General features: G+C 40.2%; 3 protein-coding genes across 4 annotated transcripts; 2 read left to right on the forward strand and 1 right to left on the reverse strand.

Annotated features, from left to right (window-relative positions):
• Positions 1-1,291: 1,291 nt before the first annotated feature.
• Positions 1,292-3,387, reverse strand: cetn4 (centrin 4). Its single transcript, XM_056769405.1, has 5 exons — positions 3,240-3,387; positions 2,491-2,646; positions 2,002-2,130; positions 1,777-1,914; positions 1,292-1,558 (listed from the first exon to the last, which is right to left on the reverse strand). Exons 1-5 carry the CDS (start codon positions 3,240-3,242, stop codon positions 1,469-1,471), a joined length of 516 nt encoding a protein of 171 aa, XP_056625383.1. The 5' UTR covers positions 3,243-3,387; the 3' UTR covers positions 1,292-1,468.
• Positions 3,388-3,517: 130 nt separating this feature from the next.
• On the forward strand, positions 3,518-6,577 carry bbs12 (Bardet-Biedl syndrome 12). Its single transcript, XM_056769402.1, has 2 exons — positions 3,518-3,576; positions 4,667-6,577. The coding sequence occupies exon 2, from the start codon at positions 4,667-4,669 to the stop codon at positions 6,383-6,385; it is 1,719 nt and encodes a 572-aa protein (XP_056625380.1). The 5' UTR covers positions 3,518-3,576; the 3' UTR covers positions 6,386-6,577.
• Positions 6,578-7,198: 621 nt separating this feature from the next.
• LOC130437799 (TBC1 domain family member 9B) lies at positions 7,199-22,304 on the forward strand. 2 transcript variants are annotated; one of them, XM_056769399.1, is made up of 23 exons: positions 7,199-7,439; positions 8,816-8,926; positions 9,624-9,742; positions 10,195-10,423; positions 10,556-10,814; positions 10,908-11,115; positions 11,185-11,364; positions 11,562-11,726; positions 12,142-12,292; positions 12,600-12,814; positions 13,298-13,415; positions 13,832-14,034; positions 14,121-14,203; positions 14,358-14,487; positions 14,568-14,666; positions 14,739-14,807; positions 15,177-15,417; positions 17,068-17,133; positions 17,387-17,458; positions 18,363-18,413; positions 19,147-19,203; positions 19,520-19,617; positions 19,982-22,304. In XM_056769399.1, exons 1-23 carry the CDS (start codon positions 7,322-7,324, stop codon positions 20,591-20,593), a joined length of 3,654 nt encoding a protein of 1,217 aa, XP_056625377.1. In that variant the 5' UTR covers positions 7,199-7,321; the 3' UTR covers positions 20,594-22,304. The 2 variants fall into 2 exon arrangements, with proteins under 2 accessions (XP_056625377.1, XP_056625378.1); XM_056769400.1 differs by lacking the exon at positions 18,363-18,413.
• The last annotated feature ends 105 nt before the right edge of the window (positions 22,305-22,409 follow it).

Raw genomic sequence — 22,409 nt, forward strand, 5'->3', positions numbered from 1 at the left:
AGGATGTGGTTTTTGGGAGACGCCAAACTTTGTAGGATTACTGTGAAATACATTACACAATCCTGTTGCAATAATACCCAATGCATGGAGAAGGGATGCCTCTTAATAAAACATATAATAGTTACTTTATATTAATTTTCATGTGTCCATTTATGAGAAATATGTAGCGTTATGAATCCTGAAAATGGCTCTTACCTGACTATGAAAAATAATGCACTAAAAATAAAACAAATGCTTTACAAATTTGAAGAGAGATCTCACATGGATATTTCAACCACATATTTATTCAAATTATTTTTTTCGTGGTAAGGTTGACATTTTCACGGAATTGTCCATTAGTAGATTTCAGTGAAGACATTATTTGACCCACTTGAGACTTTGCATCTTGAGAAAACACTTTAGCTACACTTTCCAAAATGACCCAAAGGTCAGATTTTGTCCGAATGAGATGGAGGACACACTTGATTTGACCTTCGATTTGCCCCTCTACAGCATCACTGTCAGCTCTTGTTTGTTGATTTCTTTAAGGAGCTACAATTCAGTTTCTTCTAACTACACTCAGACAAGGCATTTGAATTGATTTGAGTGAGGTGACATGTTTAATTTCCTTTCAAAGCTTCAGTTTTTCAACAATAAATGTTTATTGACTCATGTTTTCACCCTTTCTCAGTAAAAGTCTGTCACATTTATCTGATGTCTGTGGTTGGATTACTCTTCAACTCTTCAAATAAACAAGTATGAGTCTTACGCTACTAATAACAAGCAATTTCACAAGTTTTGTTTTTTAAGTTTTACGTTTTAAGCCTGGCGTTTCTGAGACTGCCCTCTGTGGGATCAAATAATGTACTTCATACCTAAAATATATGCACACTTAGAAATGTCTGTATTTCATGGCATAATCGTATGCAAAAACAAAACAAACAATGAAGGGTAATGGAGCTTCTCAGAACTATCCTCATGCTTGACTTGAGACAGTAATGTAATAGCACTGTGGTAGTTGTAGTTATTTCTATTTTATATAAATTGTATATCAGTTTGGCAAATATATCTGATACCCAATATTTAACATTGAAGGATACAAATCAAATTGTGAAATAATTGATTCAGCGTCTAAGGTCCACAAACTGTTTTGAAAACCAGACACCATCCTATGGTTTCAAATTGAATGAATGTGTATCTATTGTTTAACCATTTAAATATGACTAAACTTACTTGTTTCCTATTTTATCTAGTAATTCAGTGACATTCATATGAAGTGTTGCTCAGATTCTTCTTTAGCTGTATATCATCCTTACATGTAGACAGACAAAACAAATACATTTTTATTGTGTATTTAATATTGTACACAAAATAATTATACATTAAAATACTTTTTACAACCTCATAGAAAAGAAAGCAACACAAATCAACACTTTTAAGAGTCTTCAGATACAGCTTCGGTGACAGTAAAAGGACACGGGGTATCGATTCAGTACAGACTTGTCTTTTTCATGATTCTTAAAAACTCCTGTTCATTAATTTCACCGTCTCCATCTCGGTCTGCCTCGTCTATCATTTCCTGCGTCAAAAAAGAGGAAATGCAAACATGTTAAAACAACAGTCTACAAAAACATGTTATTTTCCAACAGATGTCAGCCGTTCCTCCGTAACATCTTATCAGATCTAAAGCCACTTAACTACCCACTGACTAAGTAGTCAGTTTCTGAGGAGAAACACAGATTCTCTCCATGTTTCTATGGATTTCCCCGCATTCACGGCTGGTGTATCCAGACCCACCTGTAGCTCTTCATCTGTGAGATTCTCCCCGAGCTCTTTGGCCACTCTCTTGAGGTTTTTGAAGGAGATTTTGCCTGTGCAGTCATCGTCGAAAAGTCTAAATGCTTTCAGGATCTCTTCTTTGGAGTCCTTCTCGCTCTTGTGAAATATACAAAGACACAGATTAATTTACTTGCTATTTAAACACCATGCATTAGTTTTGTTATTATTAACAATCAGACATACCATCTTCTGTGTCATCATAGACAGGAAATCACTGAAGTCGATTGTGCCCGTTCCTTCTTTATCAATATCAGCGATCATCTTCTTTATTTCCTCTTTCTTTGGCTCAAAGCCCAGAGCTCGCATAGCAACCTACGGCAATAATCCAATCACATTATTATTGAAACGTAAGGACACACATTTTATAAATGTTTTTTCAAGAAATCTGCACCGGCTGAACACAGACAAATAATTTGATGATAAAATGTCATCAGATTATCTTCTTATGTGGTTCTCAAAATAAGGAAAGAAAATCAGCCAACGAATGAACATACAGTTGGATCTTCAATACTATTTAAAAGCATCTGAGGATGAAGAGTAAGAAGAGGGAATTAATCACTCAGAGTGGATTTTCTGCTGAGATTTACTCAGTAAATCCTTTATGTAAATCAATTAGACTTCGATGCTATAATACATGAGTATAGGACTGCACAGCTATGACTTTAATTTTACCTTCAGTTCTTTCACATCTATAGTCCCCGACCCCTCTGTGTCAAACAGATCGAATGCTTCTTTAATTTCTTGCCTCTGTTCCTCTGTCAGCTCTGGTTTGGGACCCGCTCTTTTCCTCTGGTTACTGGTGCCACTGGGTTTTCTGAAGCTAGAAGCCTTCAATAAAACAAAAGAAAGACACAAAAAGAGATGTAACCAAACATTCACTAGGGGGCGTTGTGTGACATTTGGTTTTCTATGAGTGTATTAAACGTGTATGGTAAGATTTGCATTGAATCAATAATCAAAGCAAATGAGATTAAAACTATACATTAAAATACTTATACTGGTATAAAGAAGCAATCACAAATATGAGTGACAACTGCACAGGTCATTTAAAAGATGTGTTATTCTTCCTATTTTTTGCATGTAATTCAAAAGCTGTAGAACCCATAATGTGACGCGGCATTTTGAGTAAAATTGCGATTAAGATTAATTGTAAAATCGCATGCACGTGGGTTTACGGTACTATTAGTTTGATGATCTCAACAAACATTAATAAAGCACAACAAAAAGCAACAGTTGTGTAGCACAAGCAGTGGAAGTCAGATCAAATCAATAAAAACATGTTTATTTTACTGCCTTTTAGGTTGGTTTCCATAACAATACAAGCTAACAGCTTAGCTAACCAACACATTCATTTCTCATTTCTCTTCTCCTGACGTAAATTAATTCAACAAGTTTGAAAAGTAAATATAGAGTGCACCTACCATGTCGGAAATATCAATAAAAACACACTAAAGCTTCGCAAACAGCGTCAAATGTTAGTAAATAACAGTAGGAAATGCTGACAAGTGTCGTTGTTTCCCTCTTGAGGGCGTTTGTGTGGTGGAGACTGCTGACTGAGTGACAAAAGCCTGGGCCAATAGGTGATGTCGTTTCGCTGTATGGTAATCCTGTCGACCAATCATCGGCGAGTAGTCGGGTACTCTTGATTTAACTCACAGTTGCGTTCGTTTGGCGTCTGTCTCTTAGCAACGTGCAGCAGTTGACGTGCGCGGTGGGTATTGGACTGCGCATGCGCGCTACATAACTTGGCGAAAGAAGGTAAGTCTTTCTGCAGCATGAATACCAGTGTTGTGATAGTCCTGCTATCTTTATAGTGTAACACAAAGTGATAAACAGATACGTTTTAATGGAATTAAATTAAATGTAAGTGATCTCGCTAACACGTTGTTGTCTGACGTGACTAACGTCAGATTTACGTTTGCCATTCGCATGACGCACTGAAATGTGTTGTGTAGCTTTATCAGCACTCCTGTGGACTTATTTTATATAAACACATTTTCTGTCCTCGTCAGCTAAAGCATGCGAGTGTTTATTCGTACATGTTCGTCAATACATTGTTTATAAACTAGATTTTCATTTAAAGCATTAGAAGTCCTCGCATAGTGGTTTATAATCTGCAGGGCAACTAAAATGTTGTAGGTTTAAACCACACGAGACCACATAAAACCTCGAGTTAATCCAGATGGCCTGCATTTGTATTAAGTGTGCACACGTAAACAATGGTGTAATCTAGTGTAGTAGCCTATTCTGTAGTGTATTTTAATAGTTTACAGTTTTCTGATGTAGTAACTAGTGAATTAATAAACCGTTAATATAAATGATATGTATGTATTATTTAAGGCTCAAAATACCATCTAGAATAGAAATTTCGAAATATTATCACTCCAGTTTTGCTTTTAATCATTTCTACATGTATCATGTGAACTTCAGTCCAGTGTGTGTTGAATTGTGACAAAAAGAAACCTCATGACATAACGTCACCCAACAGCAATGTGAAAGAACATGACTTCATTGAAGTCATGAAGTCATGCTTTCATTGCCTTTTTTGTTTGTTATTTTAAGCAGTTTGGCTCGTTGCAAATAAATGCAAAAAGCAACAAACAAGCAATATTTTTATTTGGAATTTGGGGAAAATGTTGTCCCTACTATCCAGAATGAAATCAAAATTATAATTTTACTAAAGCACAGAGAGTAAATTCAGAAGACTTAATATAATTTTGGAGTGGTCCATTGTTTTTTTCTGCGGCTTTCACACACAAATTTACTTCACAAGTAATCTATTCATTATGATTCGACAATCTGGTCCAATAATAGCTATTTTAATTTAATAAATCTTTTTTATTAACAGATGTCCAGAGCTTCAGTGGCCTCCATCGGTCAGCGTCGCCACATCGCTCTCCAGCAGCTGGAAGCCATTGCAACCACAACTCATTCATTTCTGGGTCCACATAAACGTCAGAAGTTCATTCAGGATGAGGATGGAGGTAACGTGGCGTTGGTCAGCTCCTCTGCACGTCTGCTGGAGAACGTAGAGATGGACAGTTCTGTCGCCCAGCTGCTCAATGAGACCGTACAGGCTCATCAAAAGATCCTCCGGTCTGGGACAAACACGCTGGTGTTTCTGACCGGGATCTGGAGTAGAGTCGCACTGGATTGTCTGCATAGAGGATTCAGTGTGTCACACATAAAAAATGCCACGACTAAAGGACTAGAGGTGTGTTTGGAGGCGTGCAGATCCTCAGCTGTATGTTTGGAAGAAGTGTCCAGCAAGAAAGACTCGGAGGAAAAGATCCCTCAAAATATCAGGTTGACACTGAAGCACAGCAGACACTTCACTTCAAATGATCATCAAACTGTGAAAAGCGCTGATGTGTCTCATGTAGCACACGGCATCAGCCACGGATGTCAGGACTCCATGAATTTAGTTTTGGAAGCTTACAAGCTGCAGTCTGGATGTAACACGAGCGCGCTAGATATCCAAAAGCTGGTCACGTGTCCAGTGTCCGGGCCTTCTGAGAAACACTCGCGTGTGCTCCACGGATACGTCGTGCTTGTGTCGGAAGAACAGTCTTTGGTGGTACAACACCTTCAGGAGCAGACGTTAAAAATGGCTCTGGTGACCGGAGACTTGAGCGAGAAATATCGCCACGTGGGCTATAACATGCCCGCACACATCACACACGTCACAGATTGTCCTGACGTGACGTGTGTGAGCCGTGAAGAGCACTGGACCGAGACGGCATTCAAAACACTGCGGAATCTGAGTGTAGATGTTCTGCTTGTGAGTGGTGTGGTGTCTGTAAAGCTGAAAGATCGTTGCATTCCCTACAACATTCTGGTCGTTGAAGGTGTGAGGACTGACATTTTGAAGGACTTCAGCACATCCACGGGTGCCATGCTCATGTCTTACATCACACAGCTCACAGAACGATGCGTGGGCCGAGGGGTGAAGATCCGTCGATGGAGGGAGTTCAGCAGAAACGGCGGGAGAAATGAATCAACCGCCATCAGCATTACAGCTGCAGGCACGTCTCTGGTCACCGCGGTCATTACCAGCTCCATACGTGCCGAGTTACAAAGCCTGGAGGATCGGTTTTGGAGCTGCGCTCACCGTCTGCACCAGGCGTTTACAGACGGGAAGCTTCTGCGGGGAGCGGCGGCCACAGAGCTTGTCTGCATCCAGCAGCTTTATAAATCCACACGGAGTGGGATGGAAAACCCGTATGAGAAGGTTGTGATGCAGATGATGGCCGATGGCTGGATGGACTATATATCCACGCTGATGCTGAACTGTGGGAAGGTCTCATGTAAAGCAGAGGCTCGGACATCCGTCACACGCCTACTGAGACACTGTGAGGACGGAGGACCCGTGTGTGTTAAAGCATTATGGGCCCCGACGGAGGCGGAGACAGATTCTGTGACTTCTGTGTATGATAATGTGACTGTGAAGTTTGAAGCTTGGAGGAGAGCATTAGATCTGGTGCTTCTTGTTCTTCAGTCTGACACTGAGATCATTACAGGTGTCAGTGAAGGAGAAAATGTTTATAAGGAGTTTGTGTTTCTTTAAGACTGACGGACTTAAGTCAGGATACATGGCATGTTTGATTTGATCTGCAGAATGTGCACTTTGTTATGTACAACCTATTGCAGCATCTGTATTGGTGTTAAAATGTCATATTTTCTAAATAGCGGCTGTTGAACAGTGTAGTAGAAATATGTGATTTCAGATAATCATTATTTTCTATAAAAAAGGATACAAATGTTTTATTAATTCTCTGTCTTTATCATGTTGAATTGAATAAATTAATTCTCTGTTTTTATTATGTTGATTTGAATAAACGAATTCACAATTAATGCAATTATTAGGATCATTCTTAAAAAAAGGGCTTTTGTGAAACATTTTTTTCTATGTTTACTGCGCTGAAATACCTAGGATAAAAATAAAAAATAAACGTATATTATTAAATACTGCCACCAGGTGGACATAAATGTGTACCACAAAACAAGATTTTACAATTGAGCTAATGTTATTACTTCCACGGGAGTGTTCATTGTGTGTTTTTGTCCGAACTCAAATCTCAAATCACTTTTGTTTATTTAAGGCATTTGTTCATTTGAACATAATTATAAGCATGTCTGACAAACAAAAGTCGTATGACTTTTATTATGTGTACGCGTGTATCGAATCTCTTCTTTTAAAGACATTTGTTCATTTACATATGTATTGCTAGATAAATACTTACATTTAAACTATACATATATAATTATGTATGCACTGTTTTTCGTGCATACATAACAAATCACCAAGTTCTAGTTGAAAGACTTTTATTTTGAAAGCATCCTGCTCCAGACACCATCTTGGCTCCACTGTGGCTGGTTTCTCCCGCAGTCGGATCAGCTGGGCGGTCCGTGCGGACAAACATCGGCTGAGTTCTGTGCGCTCTGGCATGATATAAACGCACACCTTTCATGTCTAAATAAAGTTTTAGTGACGAGTTTCGCCATGTGGATTACTCCAGAGGAAGTGTTACTGGCGAACGCGCTGTGGGTGAGCGAGCGCGCGAACCCTTATTTCATTCTGCAGAGACGCAAGGGACACGGCCGGGGAGGAGGAATCACGGGTACGAGCGCTAAATTATCCCACATTGCATAATCATTGGAACATGCGCGAAATATAACTTATGGAACCTTAAATATACCTTATTACGAGTCCTGTGTATGATGCTTTAATTGTGGGAAGTGTAAAATGTTTTGGTCGCATCTCATTGGGAATGATGCGTCATGTGTTTATTATTTACATGTGGACTATATGTGGAATATGCATAAAATATAACTCGTGCATCATTGAATATAGCTTGTTATAAGTTTATTATGGTATGTTTAATACGTTTTGGGTGCTTGATGGTGACTGTGCATTATCTGTTATTATTTATATGTAGATTTTATGTTCTGTAGGTTGTTACATGCGTGTTATATGTAACGTGTGTCATTATATTGTTTATGTGGATTCATGCTGATTACGTCATTCTGTCTTTGTTTATGGATGCTGGGTCAATACCGATGTTTAATATTTGCTTGTCATCTTTCAGATTCGTTTTATTCAAGAAATTCACAGTAAAACCTGCACATGGTTTTCCACAGAGTACTGTTATAACTGTGGTACCTCCATTATAAAGTTAAATAGTAATGAAAAGCATACTGAGAGTCAACAAAAATTACATTTTATATTTGGTTTTAGACTTCATATAAACTTCATCTTAGTCTCTCATTGTCGTTCTTGTTTGTCTCCCTCGTGACACAAAACAAAAAAACATGAGTTTTAAAGTCAAGTCGCTCACATGACGAGGACGTTGACTGCATTGACCTCTGACCTCAGCGACATTATACATTTAATGAGGTCATCATTGCAGTGATGTGGGGGTGTTTTGGTCTGTGTTTCCTCTTCCTGTGTGTCATGTTGCTTCAGTGAAGCTCTTATTTGATGCGTGATGTCACACACTCTTGTTTTTGTCACTTGGTTTGACGGAAACGGTTTGTGTTTATCTCACACATGAACAGATCATGTGATGGAGGAAGTAAAGACTTCAGCGTGTGACAGATATGTTATGACAGTCTGTTTTCTACTTCAATTCCTCATCTCTCTATGTATGTGTGCTCCCGAGTACTCGAGTCTCTCTCTCTCTGGAACTCGTAGACTTGCATTGTATTCATACCAGGCTAATGATATTTTCTGTCCATTAACTTATAAGCCAACACTCACACACACAACCTGTTGATTTTATTAGATTTAAAGTAAAAAAACAAGTCAGGCCGGTGAGAGAGACTTTTGGCACACAAAACATTCCTAATATTGGAAATTTGCTTTTAGCTTTCACTGTAGTGGTGAAGACATTTTCAAGTATTTAATGGTCAAAATTGCACGCAAAGGGGTTGAATTTTTGGTTGAAAGATGTTTTTATGTCTGTTTAACTCTCCTGGATCTCCGTGTGTTTGTCAGGTTTGTTGGTGGGTACGATGGATGTTGTGTTGGACTCCAGCGCTCGTGTCGCCCCGTACAGAATTCTGCATCAGACAGGAGAGTCTCAGATCTTCTGGAACATCGCCTGTGGTTTGTGTTTTCTTCTCACAGGGACCACCTGAAAGTCTTCTTGAATAGATGAAATACAGGAGTGGTGTTAATTGTAGTGCCATGATCCCAAAAAGGGACGAAAACTCTCACGTACCTTCTCTGGATCTGTTCCACTTTTGTGGCATGATCCGCCCACTGCTACAAGATCAGCAGATTCTGAGGAATCTATAAGAATCGGCTGAAAACACATCTCTTCTACCTCTTTTTTAACACGTTTTTTTATCCTTTAAAAAACAACAAGCTTTGTATACTGTGCTAGGCTATGTGAGACCAGTTTTACTGCACTTCTGCTTTCTTTGTCCTTATGTTGTTCCAATTGCTTCTATGGTTCACCTCATTTGTAAGTAGCTTTGGATAAAAGCGTCTGCTGAATGACTAAATGTAAATGTAAATTCCTTAAAAAAATAAGAAATATTGATTCAAAACTGATTTTTATAAAATAATAATCACTTAATCAAACAGGAAAAGGAACAGATTGTTATATTACGTCATGGTGTATGATAAACAGGGCTGTGTGGAATATAGGAACCTTTGGTCTAGAGACAAATTGATTTTTCAAGATGTGTTTAGTCCAGGTCTCTGATGTTATCCAAGATTATAAATTGTGACTTAACTTATTACATTTTTACCCTGCTTCTGTATTTGTGTGTTTTGTGGGTGCGTTTGTGTGTGTCAGGTTCGTCTCGTAAGGAGATCACTAAACACTGGGAGTGGCTAGAGGCAAATCTGCTTCAAACTCTCTCCATCTTTGACAATGATGATGACATCACCACATTTGTCAAGGGTAAAATACAGGTGGGATTTCGACATACGTCTTCTAAACCCACACAAACACATGTTGATTCATCTGAATACAGTGATTTGCCCAGATGGCATCTGCTTCCTCATTTAATTCATTCATTTTTTTTCTCAGATTAAATGAGATTGTAGCTTCATATCGCTTCTCAATTCATGCCAACAACACTCCCGGTTCCGTTATTTTTTACCAATTTAAAGTATATCACTGCAAAAATTACACACATACATCTGGTTTCTTAGTTTTCACAAAATATATCATTCACTCATTTGCATATCAGTGAATTGTAAGAATAAGCGTAGGCCTTGCAGAATACATGCATTCACACAGTAATAAAACAACCAGTCAAACGTGCTTCTTTCTATCCCAAGCGGGACGCTAACATGTTTGACAGCTTTCTAGGATTGTTCATCAGCAGAGAGTTTGGATTAGTTTAACGTCTTCTCTGCAGGGCATCATCGCTGAGGAGAACAGAGGCATCAGACCTCAGGATGACGAGGATCCTGGGAAATTTCGTGAAGCCGAGCTGAAGATGCGGAAGCTGTTCGGAATGCCGGAGGAAGAGAAGCTGGTGAATTATTACCCCTGCAGTTACTGGAAGGGGAGAGTCCCGCGACAGGGCTGGATCTACCTGTCCGTCAATCACCTGTGCTTCTACTCATTCCTGCTGGGAAAGGAGGGTGAGCTTTTACCTTTTGTTCGATTGACACAGTGACACACAAATGGCATGAAGCGTGTTCGTGTGATGTTGAAGTGTTCTTCCGGACACCGTGTCTGGAGTGCCATGTCTCACACTCGCCTTCTCGCTGTAGTTTCGCTGGTGGTCCAGTGGACAGACATCACGCAGTTAGACAAGAACGCCACGCTGGTTTTCCCAGAGAGCATCCGCGTCAGCACGCGGGACACAGAGCATTTTTTCTCCATGTTCCTCAACATCAACGAGACCTTCAAACTGATGGAGCAGCTGGCCAACATCGCCATGAGACAACTGTTAGACAACGAGAGCTTCTCCGCCGACCGCTCGCTCCCCAAACCCTGCAAGACTCTGAAGAACGTCTCCGCTCTCAAGAGGTCAGAGGAGACGACTTGACGATACGCATGTGAAGGAAGATTTCAATGTTCAGACCCTTTTGATGTTTAAGTTTCGGGTGTCGTATGTTTCAGAGATCTGGATGCCCGGGCGAAGAACGAGCGCTACAGAGGATTGTTCAGACTCACGCCGGACGAGCGTTTGGACGGACACACCGACTGCACGCTCTGGACTCCATTTGCCAAGATGCACGTCGTGGGACAAATGTTTGTTTCCAACAATTACATCTGCTTCGCCAGCCGTGAGGAGGACTTGTGTCAACTCATCATCCCGCTGAGAGAGGTAAACACACACACACACACTCATAACCAAACAACACTACACAAGCGCTCACACGCTCTTTCTCTGTAGGTGACTATAGTGGAGAAAGCCGACAGCAGCAGCGTGTTGCCGAGTCCTCTCTCCATCAGCACTAAAAACAAGATGACCTTCCTGTTCGCCAATCTGAAGGATCGAGATTTTCTGGTGCAGCGAATCTCAGACTTCCTTCAGCGGACGCCGGACAGACCCTGTGGTTTAAGCGCTCAATCCGTGAGTCAAATATTCCTGATGGTGGTGTGAAGTGACATCTTTTCACAAAGAAACATTGAGAGAATCGCTTTGTAGAAAAAGATGCATGTTAATTTTTTCCCGTTGGATCATAAAAGTGTTTTTATTTTGTGTAACTCTCAAACGTCTTGTAATAATGAGAGTGATAATAAAAGGGTTTATACCTGATCTGTCTCCAGGAGAACCCCAGCCCGAGTACGCCTCCCTCTTGGCCGTCGTCTCCATCACTGGGAGCAGGAGAGATGCCTCAAAGCAAACACTTCAGCCCCGATCTGCTCACCGCCAAACATGGTCTCCTGAAGATCTACCAACAGGACGTCCCAGAGGAGCTGGGACCAAAAGCTGTGAGACACGCCCCTCATTTTCATCAACCCTGAAATAGAGCAGACGTAAAACGCATTGAGATGTTGCCAGACAATTAATGCCAAGTCTTACTGGAGAGAGAAATGGAAAAAATACGGATAATGTACAGTCAGCCAGTTTTATATAAATAAATCCTGACAGGGCTGAGAGGTCTTGACCGGCTGGCTATACGTTATCTCTGTTATTACACACCTAGATACCACATAAATCAATGCATAGCATGACGTTTAGCAGTCATTAAAACAAAATATGAGTTTATATATGATAAGGGTTTAAAAAATGTACGTTGGCTGGACTAGGACTGCAAAGGCTAAAATGCTTATACTCATTGGTTTACTTTGGATGGATTGCCTGTTGTCAGTTGTGTTTTGATCTATTTTCATTTTCCTGATTCAGACGAGAGAGAAAATGAAAGAAGAATCATGGAACATCCACTTCTTTGAGTTTGGACGTGGAGTTTGCATGTACCGGACGTCTAAAACCCGAGAGCTGGTTCTGAACGGGATACCAGAGGCTTTGAGAGGAGAACTCTGGCTGCTCTTCTCAGGTAATGACTTCATCAGACACCAGGAGGCGCTGTTTACAAACACGTCAAAAACGAAAAGACTTCTCCATTACACTGAAAAAGAAAAATCATGTCGAGCACATTGCATTGTGGGATTTTGCACTGCGTGCTTGTGTTGCCTGCTGCGTGTTTGATAAATGTTGATATATTTGTCACAGCCGTGAGGGTGTGTGTGTGAACACCCGAGGTTATGTTAACACACACGTGTGACATGTCTCATGCTGTCTAAGAGGAACAGATCTGTTGGCATCTGTGGAGATTCAATAAGTGTGTTTTTGGCTTTCTACAGGTGCACAAAACGAGATGGCCGCACACCCAGGTTACTATGGCGGTTTGGTTGAGCAGGCCATGGGCAAATGTACACTAGCAACAGAGGAGATCGAGAGAGATCTTCATCGATCAATGCCCGAGCATCACGCGTTCCAGAACGAGATGGGCATCGCTGCCCTCAGACGAGTTTTGACCGCTTATGCGTACAGGAACCCGGGCATCGGGTACTGCCAGGTACACAAACGCAAAAAAGATGTTCAGATGTTACTGCATTTTAATGAGACCTGTGTTCTTAAAGGAATAGCTCACCCTAAAATGAATGTCATCTGATTTTAAATCTTTGGTGAAACACAAAATAAGATATTTTGAGAAACGTCTCATTGGTTTTGTGTTCATGCAATGGAAGTCAATGAGGTTCAAAAATTGTGTTCTGCAGAAGAAAGTCATAAAGGTTTGAATTGACACGAGGGTTGCTAAATGTAAGGATTTTCATCTTTGGGTGAACTATCTCTTTAAGAGACTGTCATAAAAGATGAAATGGGCCACACTGAAAGATTGTTGAACACAAACATCGGTTCTGCTGAAATATTGTTTGTTTTCATAGAGCATGTTTTTGGCCTACATGTGAAAGTGTTGATGATCTTTTTCGACATCATCTCACAGTGAACATGTGTTTGTGTGAATAGTTGTTGATGTGACTCTGTGTTCTCTCTGCAGGCGATGAATATTGTCACGTCTGTGTTGTTGTTGTATTGTAATGAAGAGGAGGCGTTTTGGCTGCTTGTTGCTCTGTGTGAACGAATGCTGCCCGATTATTACAACACTAGAGTCGTAGGTTAGTCACAAGTACACAAATATATAAACACATGCTGAGTATCATAGTCTGTCAGATCTCTCTCTTTTCTGTTTCTTTCGGATCAATTTAGGTATTTTACTGCCATGATTGTGTATAATTGCTATATTGTAAAAATTCAATAACGGAAACAGGAGAAATATAATAACTGGAAAAAATACAATAATATGAACAAATACAATAACAGAAAACATACACAAAAGAATAACAGAAAAAATACAATAACAGAAAAAATATTAAAATACAATAAAAGGGAAAAGAATATAATACCTGAAAAAAATGCAACAACAGAAAAAAATCAAAAACAATATCAGCAAAAACACAATTAAACAAAATATACAGAAATACAAGAAGAGCAACGAATAACAGATATTGAAATCTTCCTCTCTCTCTCTCAGGGGCGTTGGTTGATCAGGGCGTGTTCGAGGAGCTCACCCGTGAGGTGTTGCCGTTGTTGTACGAGCACATGCAGGATTTGGGCGTCATCTCCACCATCTCCCTGTCCTGGTTTCTCACTCTCTTCCTCTCCGTCATGCCGTTCGACAGCGCCGTGTTGCTGGTCGACTGTTTCTTTTACGAGGGCATTAAAGTCATTTTCCAGGTCCAAAAGAAGCCAACAGTGTTGTTTTATTCTCTCATGATTAATCTGAGTGTGTCTGTCTGACAGTAGATGTGTCTCACGTTCAGGTGTCTCTAGCTGTGCTACACGCTAACATGGATCAGCTAATGGCTTGCTCGGATGAGGGAGAAGCCATGACTATTCTGGGCAGGTGGGTGTGGCTAGAATGAAGGGGCGTGTCAATTAAGGGTTTGCTTTCGCTGTGGGCGTGGCCTGATTTTTATTGTAGATGCAGTTTTACTTTGAAATGTTTGATTCACTTTTATGTAATTTGAAAGAATTCTCTGCGTCTCTCTGTCCTCCAGATATCTGGATAATGTTGTGAATAAGCAGACCGTTTCCCCGCCCATTCCCCACCTTCACGCCCTGTTGACCAGTGGCAACACCCCTCCACCTGAGATTGACGTGTTTGAGCTCATTAAAGCGTCCTATGAGGTGAGAGGGCAGGGCTAACTGTTTTTGGTCTGACCAATTTTAGACAGGGTTTTGTACTTAAACACATTTTCTTATTGCAGAAGTTTGGCAGTCTGCGTGCTGATGTCATCGAGCAGATGAGATTCAAACAAAGGTTAAAGGTCATCCATTCATTAGAAGATACAGCCAAGAGAAGCGTGGTAAGTGTCTTTTTTGTGTGGGTGAGCGAGTGTATTTTCGGACATTTGATGACGTGTGTGTCTGATGTTCAGGTGCGAGCCATCATGACAGAATCTGCCTTCACCATTGAGGAGCTGGAGGAGCTTTATGTTCTGTTTAAGGTGAGATGAGGTCCTTCTGAACTCTGAAAGTGTGTGTTTGTCTTATTTTGCTTTCAAACACAAGTGTTTGAAAGCATCAGAACAACTCACTCGCAGATTAGAGCAGATTAATGCAATTCATTCAGACATCGATGTTTATTAACCAATGAGAAGTGATTCCAGTTCTTCTTTTTCCTCATTTTCTTTTCTGTTCAGCCGCTTTTCAAAATAATGCAAAATAAGTAAAAACCAATCTAGAAATACATTTGATTCACATATGTTGAAAAGACAAATAGCCGCATTCCCTCTTCATTTCAATCTTGGAGAAGACATATCTCATGCTCTCATTGGTTCTGGACTCTTAAACGTACTTTTGTGTGTCCGTCACAGGCCAAACACATCATGAGCTGTTATTGGGGAGCGAGCAGCACGGCGGCAGAGCGTCACGACCCCAGCCTGCCGTATCTTGAGCAGTATCGCATTGACTGCGGTCAGTTCGCTCAGCTCTTCTCCGCTCTCGCGACCTGGAGCTGCGGTCCTCACTCCATCACGCTTGCCGGCAGACTCTTCCGCCTGCTGGACCAAAACAAAGACTCCCTCATCAACTTCACAGAGTTCGTCACCGGTCTCAGTGAGTAGACGCTCACCTCACGCCGAGAGAACCGAAACTCTTGAAACACTCTATCATTTGAGTGATCTGAATGCAATGTCACTCCAGTAGGAGTGTGATAGTGCTCTATATCAGCATGGCTGTGATTTCTTAGGAAAATTGGGAACTACTTTCTTCCTTTACGAATTCCAGCTAAGCAGCATAAAGTTAAAGGTACAGTTTGTAAGAATTTTGCAGTAAAATATATTTTTACAATATCTCATACGTTCACAACTTCTTTTAAATCCTGAGAAAATCGGCATCTAAACAGTTGACCGGGGCCGTTTAGTCGCCTGTCAATGGCGTCATATCCGCGTTACCCTTTGTTACCGCCTTTACTGACGTAACAACCGCATGACACTATCGTAGACCGAAGCGGAAGTAGTTTGTACCGTTGGTCCGTCTAGCATTATTATGAGTATGTCAAAATAACTTTTACTATGATTGATTTATGCACGTAAAACTGCGCAGTGTTATCACAGCATCGAATTGGACAATTACTGTAATATCTATGATTAATAATTTAATTTCAAACCTTACATTACTCAGGTCTTATTAGGCCTGGGCAATATATTGTGCGCTTCTTTTGCTCTCAGTTTCGCAATGACTTACGGTTAAATGCCGCCACGTCCAAAAGCCAGAGGGCGCTCTTGCGCAGAAATTCATAATATGGGAAACACAGGAAGAACAATTCATTGCATGAAATGCCTGTTGTCATATTTTATCGCTGTTCTTCAAACCTTTTCAGGTATTTTCAGGAAATAAAGTATATTTTTAGTTATGATGATAGACGAGTTTTGTTTTTTCAAATGTACGTTATAAACGACTCAATCTCATAGTGATTTTAGATCGAGCTGTACCTCCTACTGATCAAAGAGCCGTAGTTCATGGATGATCTGTGCATAAATATTGAATCGGTTTCAGAATCGATTCAGACATGTATTATTAGTTTGAACCGCGATATATATCACCCAGCCATTATAATGAAATATAATGATTTCATCAAACGCAACATTCATAAAACTTTATTACTTTACTTCTTCCGCTAAGATGATTTCTCGTTCCTGTCTGATTGATGTATCCGCGGTACCATCAGCGGTGGAGTTGAAGACACCATATCCCATCATTCCACGGTTCTACACAGCATCATCAAGCTACGCCATAGTTGCTGTTTGATTGTGCGCCCTCTAGCGGTGATTTCTACAAACTGCACTTTTAAACAAACCTCCGTTACTAATTCCAAACCGGCACGTCTTTTAAATTAGCACAGTGCTGCTTGGGTGTAGATATGAGTGAGAAATAATGAGATGGGACTTGGGCGTGAATGAAAGAGAGAGACCGTGAAAGGATGCATTGTTCACATTGCACTGCAGCACTTTCTATTGTTTCTTAATGCAAACGTGTGCTTGTTTACAGTAAAGCACGTCTCGAGAACCTGACAAATGTGCGTGTTTTACGTTCATAAGTCCGACTTGGTGTAGTGAACAGAGAAGTGGTTCCTGTGGTGATACTGGTGTAATATCACAATATCAGATTCGAGAACCGGAAAGAACTGTTGTATAATAAATATTGTAAAAGAATGCAGCACGTGTAATAACACAATGTTTGTATCTTTTCGTTTGTGTTTCTCAGGTGGGATGTATCATGGAGATATGACTGAGAAACTCAAACTACTCTACAAACTGCACTTGCCGCCTGGTAAGTGTACAGACACTAATGTTTAAGTTTAACAGTAAGAGGGTCAAAGTGTGAAAATCATTCGAATGTTTTTGAGCCGTGTGAAATACAGAGGTGTGAGGAGATGTTTAAAGACGGTTCTATGTTTGTATGTGTGAAGATTTGAAGATGAGATGTGTTACTTTTGAGCTGAGTGTAAAGAGTGTGCTGCATCAAGTGTGTGTGTGTGGTATGTGCTACTAAAAAGGGTCTCTCTCTCTTCTTTCCTCTGCAGCGTTGTGTCCAGAGGAGGCAGAGTCAGCACTGGAGGCAACTCAGTTCTTTACAGATGATGACACACCGCTAGGTACAAACAGACACACACACATCTTTATTTTTTTAAACATAATTTTAGCCAGTCTTATCACATATTTCTGCCCCATAATTCTGTTTCTCAACATTTCCCTCATAATAAACACAGACTAGCTGTTTTGGGTGCTTGTGTCAGATCTTATCTCATTATATGCACAGATAGATCGGTTCTTCATGAGCATGAACTCAATCTATTACAATCATATCAAACTCTTTCCTTCATTTTCTTTTCGGAGTTGAACTCGTAATGCTGAATACTGGTAGTTGGTTTATTTTTAAGGCCTGTGTTCTGCCCTGCATGTGTCTGTGGATGGTACAGCGCAGGTTTACTAAAAAATAACTGAATATTAGGGCTGCGCAATATATCAAAATATCGCAGATTTGCAGATCGCAATAATTTACAATGACTGAATTCAATAAAAAATTCCAAAAGTTACTCTTTGGATGATGATCAACGCTGATCAAAAAGAACTTCCTGTTTCAGTTTTTTAAAACTACAAAATGGTTGAACAAAAGGCAACTGACGGAACATTTTTAACCCAATCAAAATATTAAACGAGTATCTTAGTTTAAAATATGTATGTGAGATTGAAATAAAAAACAGAAGTGCTTCTGGACCAGTGTTTTCATTTTTGAAAAGTGCTCTATTGTCTATACATTTTAGGTTGATGCAGATAGAAGAAAAGATGTGGTACCGAGCACCGTGGCTCAGCATGTTTGTGCACACCGCAATATATTCTTTAATATTGCACAGCCCTGCTGAATATTAACCATTATTTCTCATCTTCCTCTTGTCATGGCTCGTCCTTTCTCCTGCTTTCATCTCTCTTTACTTTATTATCCACATTTCTTTATTTCCTTCTCTTTATTATTCTGTCTCTCTTTCTCGATCACTCTAGATCCTCCCTTCCTGTCTCATCTGGACTTCCTGGCACAGGAAGTGATGTCAGGTTTGTGTTCTGTGATGTCATAGTAACCAGTCCTTCTTGGCTAGTAGAGCATGTTCATTGGGCTTTAGAACATCTGTATTGAGGGTCTCTGTCCTCTCACTGTTGGTTTGGTGTATTCAGTCTGTGTCAGACTCGTTCTCTCTGTCAGATGGTGTGATCTGATGTGTGTTGGGATGTTTACGAGCACACAACAATGTGTGTTTTAACTTTATTACAATGTCTTTAGTGCAGTTTGTTATGGTCTGAAACCTAGCTGACTTGATGTCTGCTCCCTGCATAGTCAGCTAACTTCTAAGTCAACTACACTGTGCATTACAAATATTTCATCCGATTGATATATCATTTTTCTGTAATATTCTTGGGAAAAAAACAATAACTAACATTATCAAGTGGATAATTAACATTTCTCTCATTTCATAAAAAAAATGTTGCTGAGCATGTCGCGGTGCATTCTGGGATTGTCTTTTAGTAAAGAGCATGTGATGGCCCAAAAAGGGGTCTTTAAAGTAAGGCATGATTATGTTGCTTTCTAAACACTGACTTAAACAGAGCGTGGTGATGCTTAGAATGATGTCTACGTAGGCAGCTCACTAGGTTTTGGAACACAATGAGCTGCAGATCTATAGTCATCTTCAATGTATAAACGATACAGTTATTTACAGTCATGTTGTGATGCTGCACATATTAAAATCATGTTTGCATTTATTAATCTGGATTAACACACTCTTAACAGGCGATGAGTTTAAAGAGGGAGGAGATGGAGCGGCCGGCGACAGCGATGAAAAGAAAGGTAGAAATACACAAACGGTTGGACCTTAAAGGGGCTGTTCACCCAAAAATTCTGTCGTCATTTATTCACCCTCATGTGGTTAAAAACCTTGCCTCTCCCTTCTGTGAAACACAAAAGAAGATATTTCGAGAAATGTCTCAAGTGGTTTTGTGTTCATCCAGTGGATTTAAGGTTCCTTGTTTTTTTTTTATTATCGACAGTCTTCAAAATATCTTCTTTAGTGTTGTGCAGATGAAAGAAAGTCATACAGTTTTAAAGTGACTTATTATTTCTGCCATATCTTTGAATTCTCACGTCTGATTTATGTGGGTTTCAGAAGAGAAGCCAAAGGATTATAAATACTATCTGAGAATGTGGGCCAAGGAAAATGAGCCAAAGAAAGAGAATATCAAAGATCTGCCACGCATGAATCAGGTATAAATGATGCGTTTGATCTTTTGTGGAGAATGAAAAGTTATAGTTTGGCTCAAATCTGATTGTGAAAATTGTGATTGTGAGACACAAAACAGTTATTTAAAGATAAATTCAGATCTGGGTTACTTTCGTACGGGTAATCCAAGTTTTTTATTTGAAGTCAACAGTCCGACTATGTAATTTAGTTCTTTTAGTGTGAATAATTGTATAAATGACAATATAAGTTCAAAACAGAATGGAAATACGGAAATGATTGAAAACTATAATTCAAAGTTGGCTTTTAGTGTATAAAAACCATGCACACTAATGTCTTGCTTTTACTTTGGTCCGGTTAAAAAACATTTCCGTCCGTTCTTTTTAACAGGAGCAGTTTATTGAGATGTGTAAAACTCTGTACAACATGTTCAGTGAGGATCCGTCGGAGCAGGAGCTTTATCACGGCATCGCCACCGTGGCCAGTCTCCTGCTGCAGATCGGAGAAGTGGGAAAGAAATTCACCAACAACGGCGGCAAGAAAGCCGAATCCCAGCCGCCCTGCGTGACGGACGCCTCGCAGCCGGAGAAAGAAGACTCGTCCAGTGAGGTTTGCAAAGCCCTGGCGGAGGCTCAGCTGGAGACGCCCCCTCCCACGGCGAACGGCTCAGACGAAGACACCAAAGACGACACGTCCGTGTCGTCTTATTCCGTGGTGAGCGCCGGTTCGCTGCAGTGCGAGGATATCGCAGAAGACACCGTCCTGATTGGCTGCGTGGGAGGGGAGGGGGCGGATCGGAGGAAGACCAGCGCGCCGGATGGCGATTGGTCGATCACGTTCGAGCAGGTTTTAGCATCATTCCTGACCGAGACGTCGCTGGTTGACTACTTCGAGGAAAAGCACGACATTCAGAGCAAAATGATGGCGTGCAAGTCGCTGAGAGCGGTGGAGAGACAGACTAGCTCGTCGAGCGATCTCGATTTCTCTCTGTCTGCGCATTGACACGCACACGCGCATCAAACACGTATGAACAAAACAAACATCGGTGTATGTGTATGTATGTCGTGACCGACGCATCGGGAGTTTGATACTTCTAGTGTCTCATAGTCTCAATTAATGTGCTTTCTGTACCTCTGAGGTGTCTTTCAGATTTGAAGGCCTGGAAGCAAGGATTATGGGATGTGGCTTTAGGCTATGAAGCGTCTCGTTTGGTACATTCATGGTGCACGGTATACGGAATCTAGATGATCTACAGAAAGAACCGCTTTTAGTCGTACCGTAAAGATGGATGAAGAATGGTCACACTAATGCTTGGATTTGCACACTCGTCTGGAGAGATTATCTCACTCTGAAGTCACTAATGCTTTCTTGCACGTGCGACGTATAGTTAGTGAACTTGGCAGAAAGAAAGTGTCCTTGATGTGAATATGAACGTTCACTTTTAAAACTCGTTCCTCTGATGGTCATTCTGCACACCTCAAAGCCCATATAACGTAATAACCTATTTGTGTGTCGCTTAAAAACTAAAAACGCTTTATTGTTTTGAAATAGTTCATTGCCTTAAACTATAAGACGCTCATTCTGAAAGCGTTGCACATAATTTGTGTCGTGAACAGACAGCACTGATGTGCCGTCCAACATGAAGCTATTTTATCTCATCAAACCTCATGAAACTATTCCTGCGTGAATTGTTGCTTTAAATAAAAAAAGTATTTAATTTCGGTGTCAATTGTTGATTTGAAGAAATCAGTCACCGAATCGTTGATATACGTGTCATTGAACAGCATCGTTTTTTTATTTAACGCAACAATTTATGCAATGATGATTTTACCAAATGTTCACACTGAAATTGGTTTCGCTTGTTTTAGGAAGGATTGTCAGTGTATTTTGCAAAGTTGCAAAATAAAACCTTAAAGACTCGTCCAAACAACGTTGGGATGAATCTAGAAGCATATCTTCATCACATGACTGAAACACACCTCCACATCTTCTCAGTGTGTAAATAGTTACGCAACGCATTATAAATGATATTAGATGAGGCTTTCAGGTCAAATCTTATGCAATGATCTTTTCGGTTCACTTTGAGTCCTGTTTTGCTTCGCTTCCTTTATCCCATCACATAATCTTTTCTATTCTGAATTTGTCGTTTTTAATTGTTCTTGTTTTTTTTGTACTTGTATAAGCTTTGATTTACGTGTCTTCTGAAGAGATTCTGTAAAGCCGCAGTATTAATTTTCAGATGTTTAAAGATTAAGACATTGCCAAAATGCAGTCAATGAAAGCGTGTAAATGAGGGAAAATTTTAAATAATTGATGCAGAATTATAATAACGAATCCCTTAATTTTAAAAAGCCGCTCACGTAAACACTGGCTAAATTATGAAAACGTTTTTGATTTTGTTTGGTATTGAGCGAATATAATCCACCGTGCTTTTATTTTGTCGTACCATGCATCTGATTGTGAAGGAGCGCTGCACCTCTGCCTCGTGACCTCTGTCTGACTGTGAAACGACTGCTTGAATTCACTGTGTCTGCTCGTTTACAGACTAACACTGTTTCTCCTTTCCTGCATCTCACAAAAGAAATGAATCTGTATTTTCTCACTGTGGAGAGCTTGTGTCTGATGTTATAATCTGATGTCCACCCGTTTTAAAACGTATCGTTATGAACCAGTATTGTGTAATAAAAGACAAGTTATGGAAAAACAAGTGTATTATTGCTTAATATCTTTTTGCATTGATGTTTCACGCCAGTTTCTGACTTCCTCAAGCAGTTCTTCAAACGTGTGTATTTGTAGTAAAGCAGAATTGTTGACGTTA

This window comes from Triplophysa dalaica, chromosome 16 (genome assembly GCF_015846415.1).
Source record: "Triplophysa dalaica isolate WHDGS20190420 chromosome 16, ASM1584641v1, whole genome shotgun sequence".
In the NCBI taxonomy this organism is placed as follows: domain Eukaryota; kingdom Metazoa; phylum Chordata; class Actinopteri; order Cypriniformes; family Nemacheilidae; genus Triplophysa; species Triplophysa dalaica.

Excerpts from the sequence above, each read along its gene's own strand:
- cetn4 (XM_056769405.1), bottom strand. Across the intron at positions 2,131-2,490 it reads TAGATGTGAAAGAACTGAAG|GTTGCTATGCGAGCTCTGGG; the intron begins GTAAAATTAAAG and ends TTATTGCCGTAG. Across the intron at positions 1,559-1,776 it reads TCACAGATGAAGAGCTACAG|GAAATGATAGACGAGGCAGA; the intron begins GTGGGTCTGGAT and ends TTTTTGACGCAG.
- bbs12 (XM_056769402.1), top strand. The coding sequence starts at position 4,667 with ATGTCCAGAGCTTCAGTGGCCTCCATCGGTCAGCGTCGCCACATCGCT.
- LOC130437799 (XM_056769399.1), top strand. The coding sequence starts at position 7,322 with ATGTGGATTACTCCAGAGGAAGTGTTACTGGCGAACGCGCTGTGGGTG. Across the intron at positions 14,035-14,120 it reads GCATTAAAGTCATTTTCCAG|GTGTCTCTAGCTGTGCTACA; the intron begins GTCCAAAAGAAG and ends TCTCACGTTCAG. Across the intron at positions 17,459-18,362 it reads AGATGATGACACACCGCTAG|ATCCTCCCTTCCTGTCTCAT; the intron begins GTACAAACAGAC and ends CGATCACTCTAG.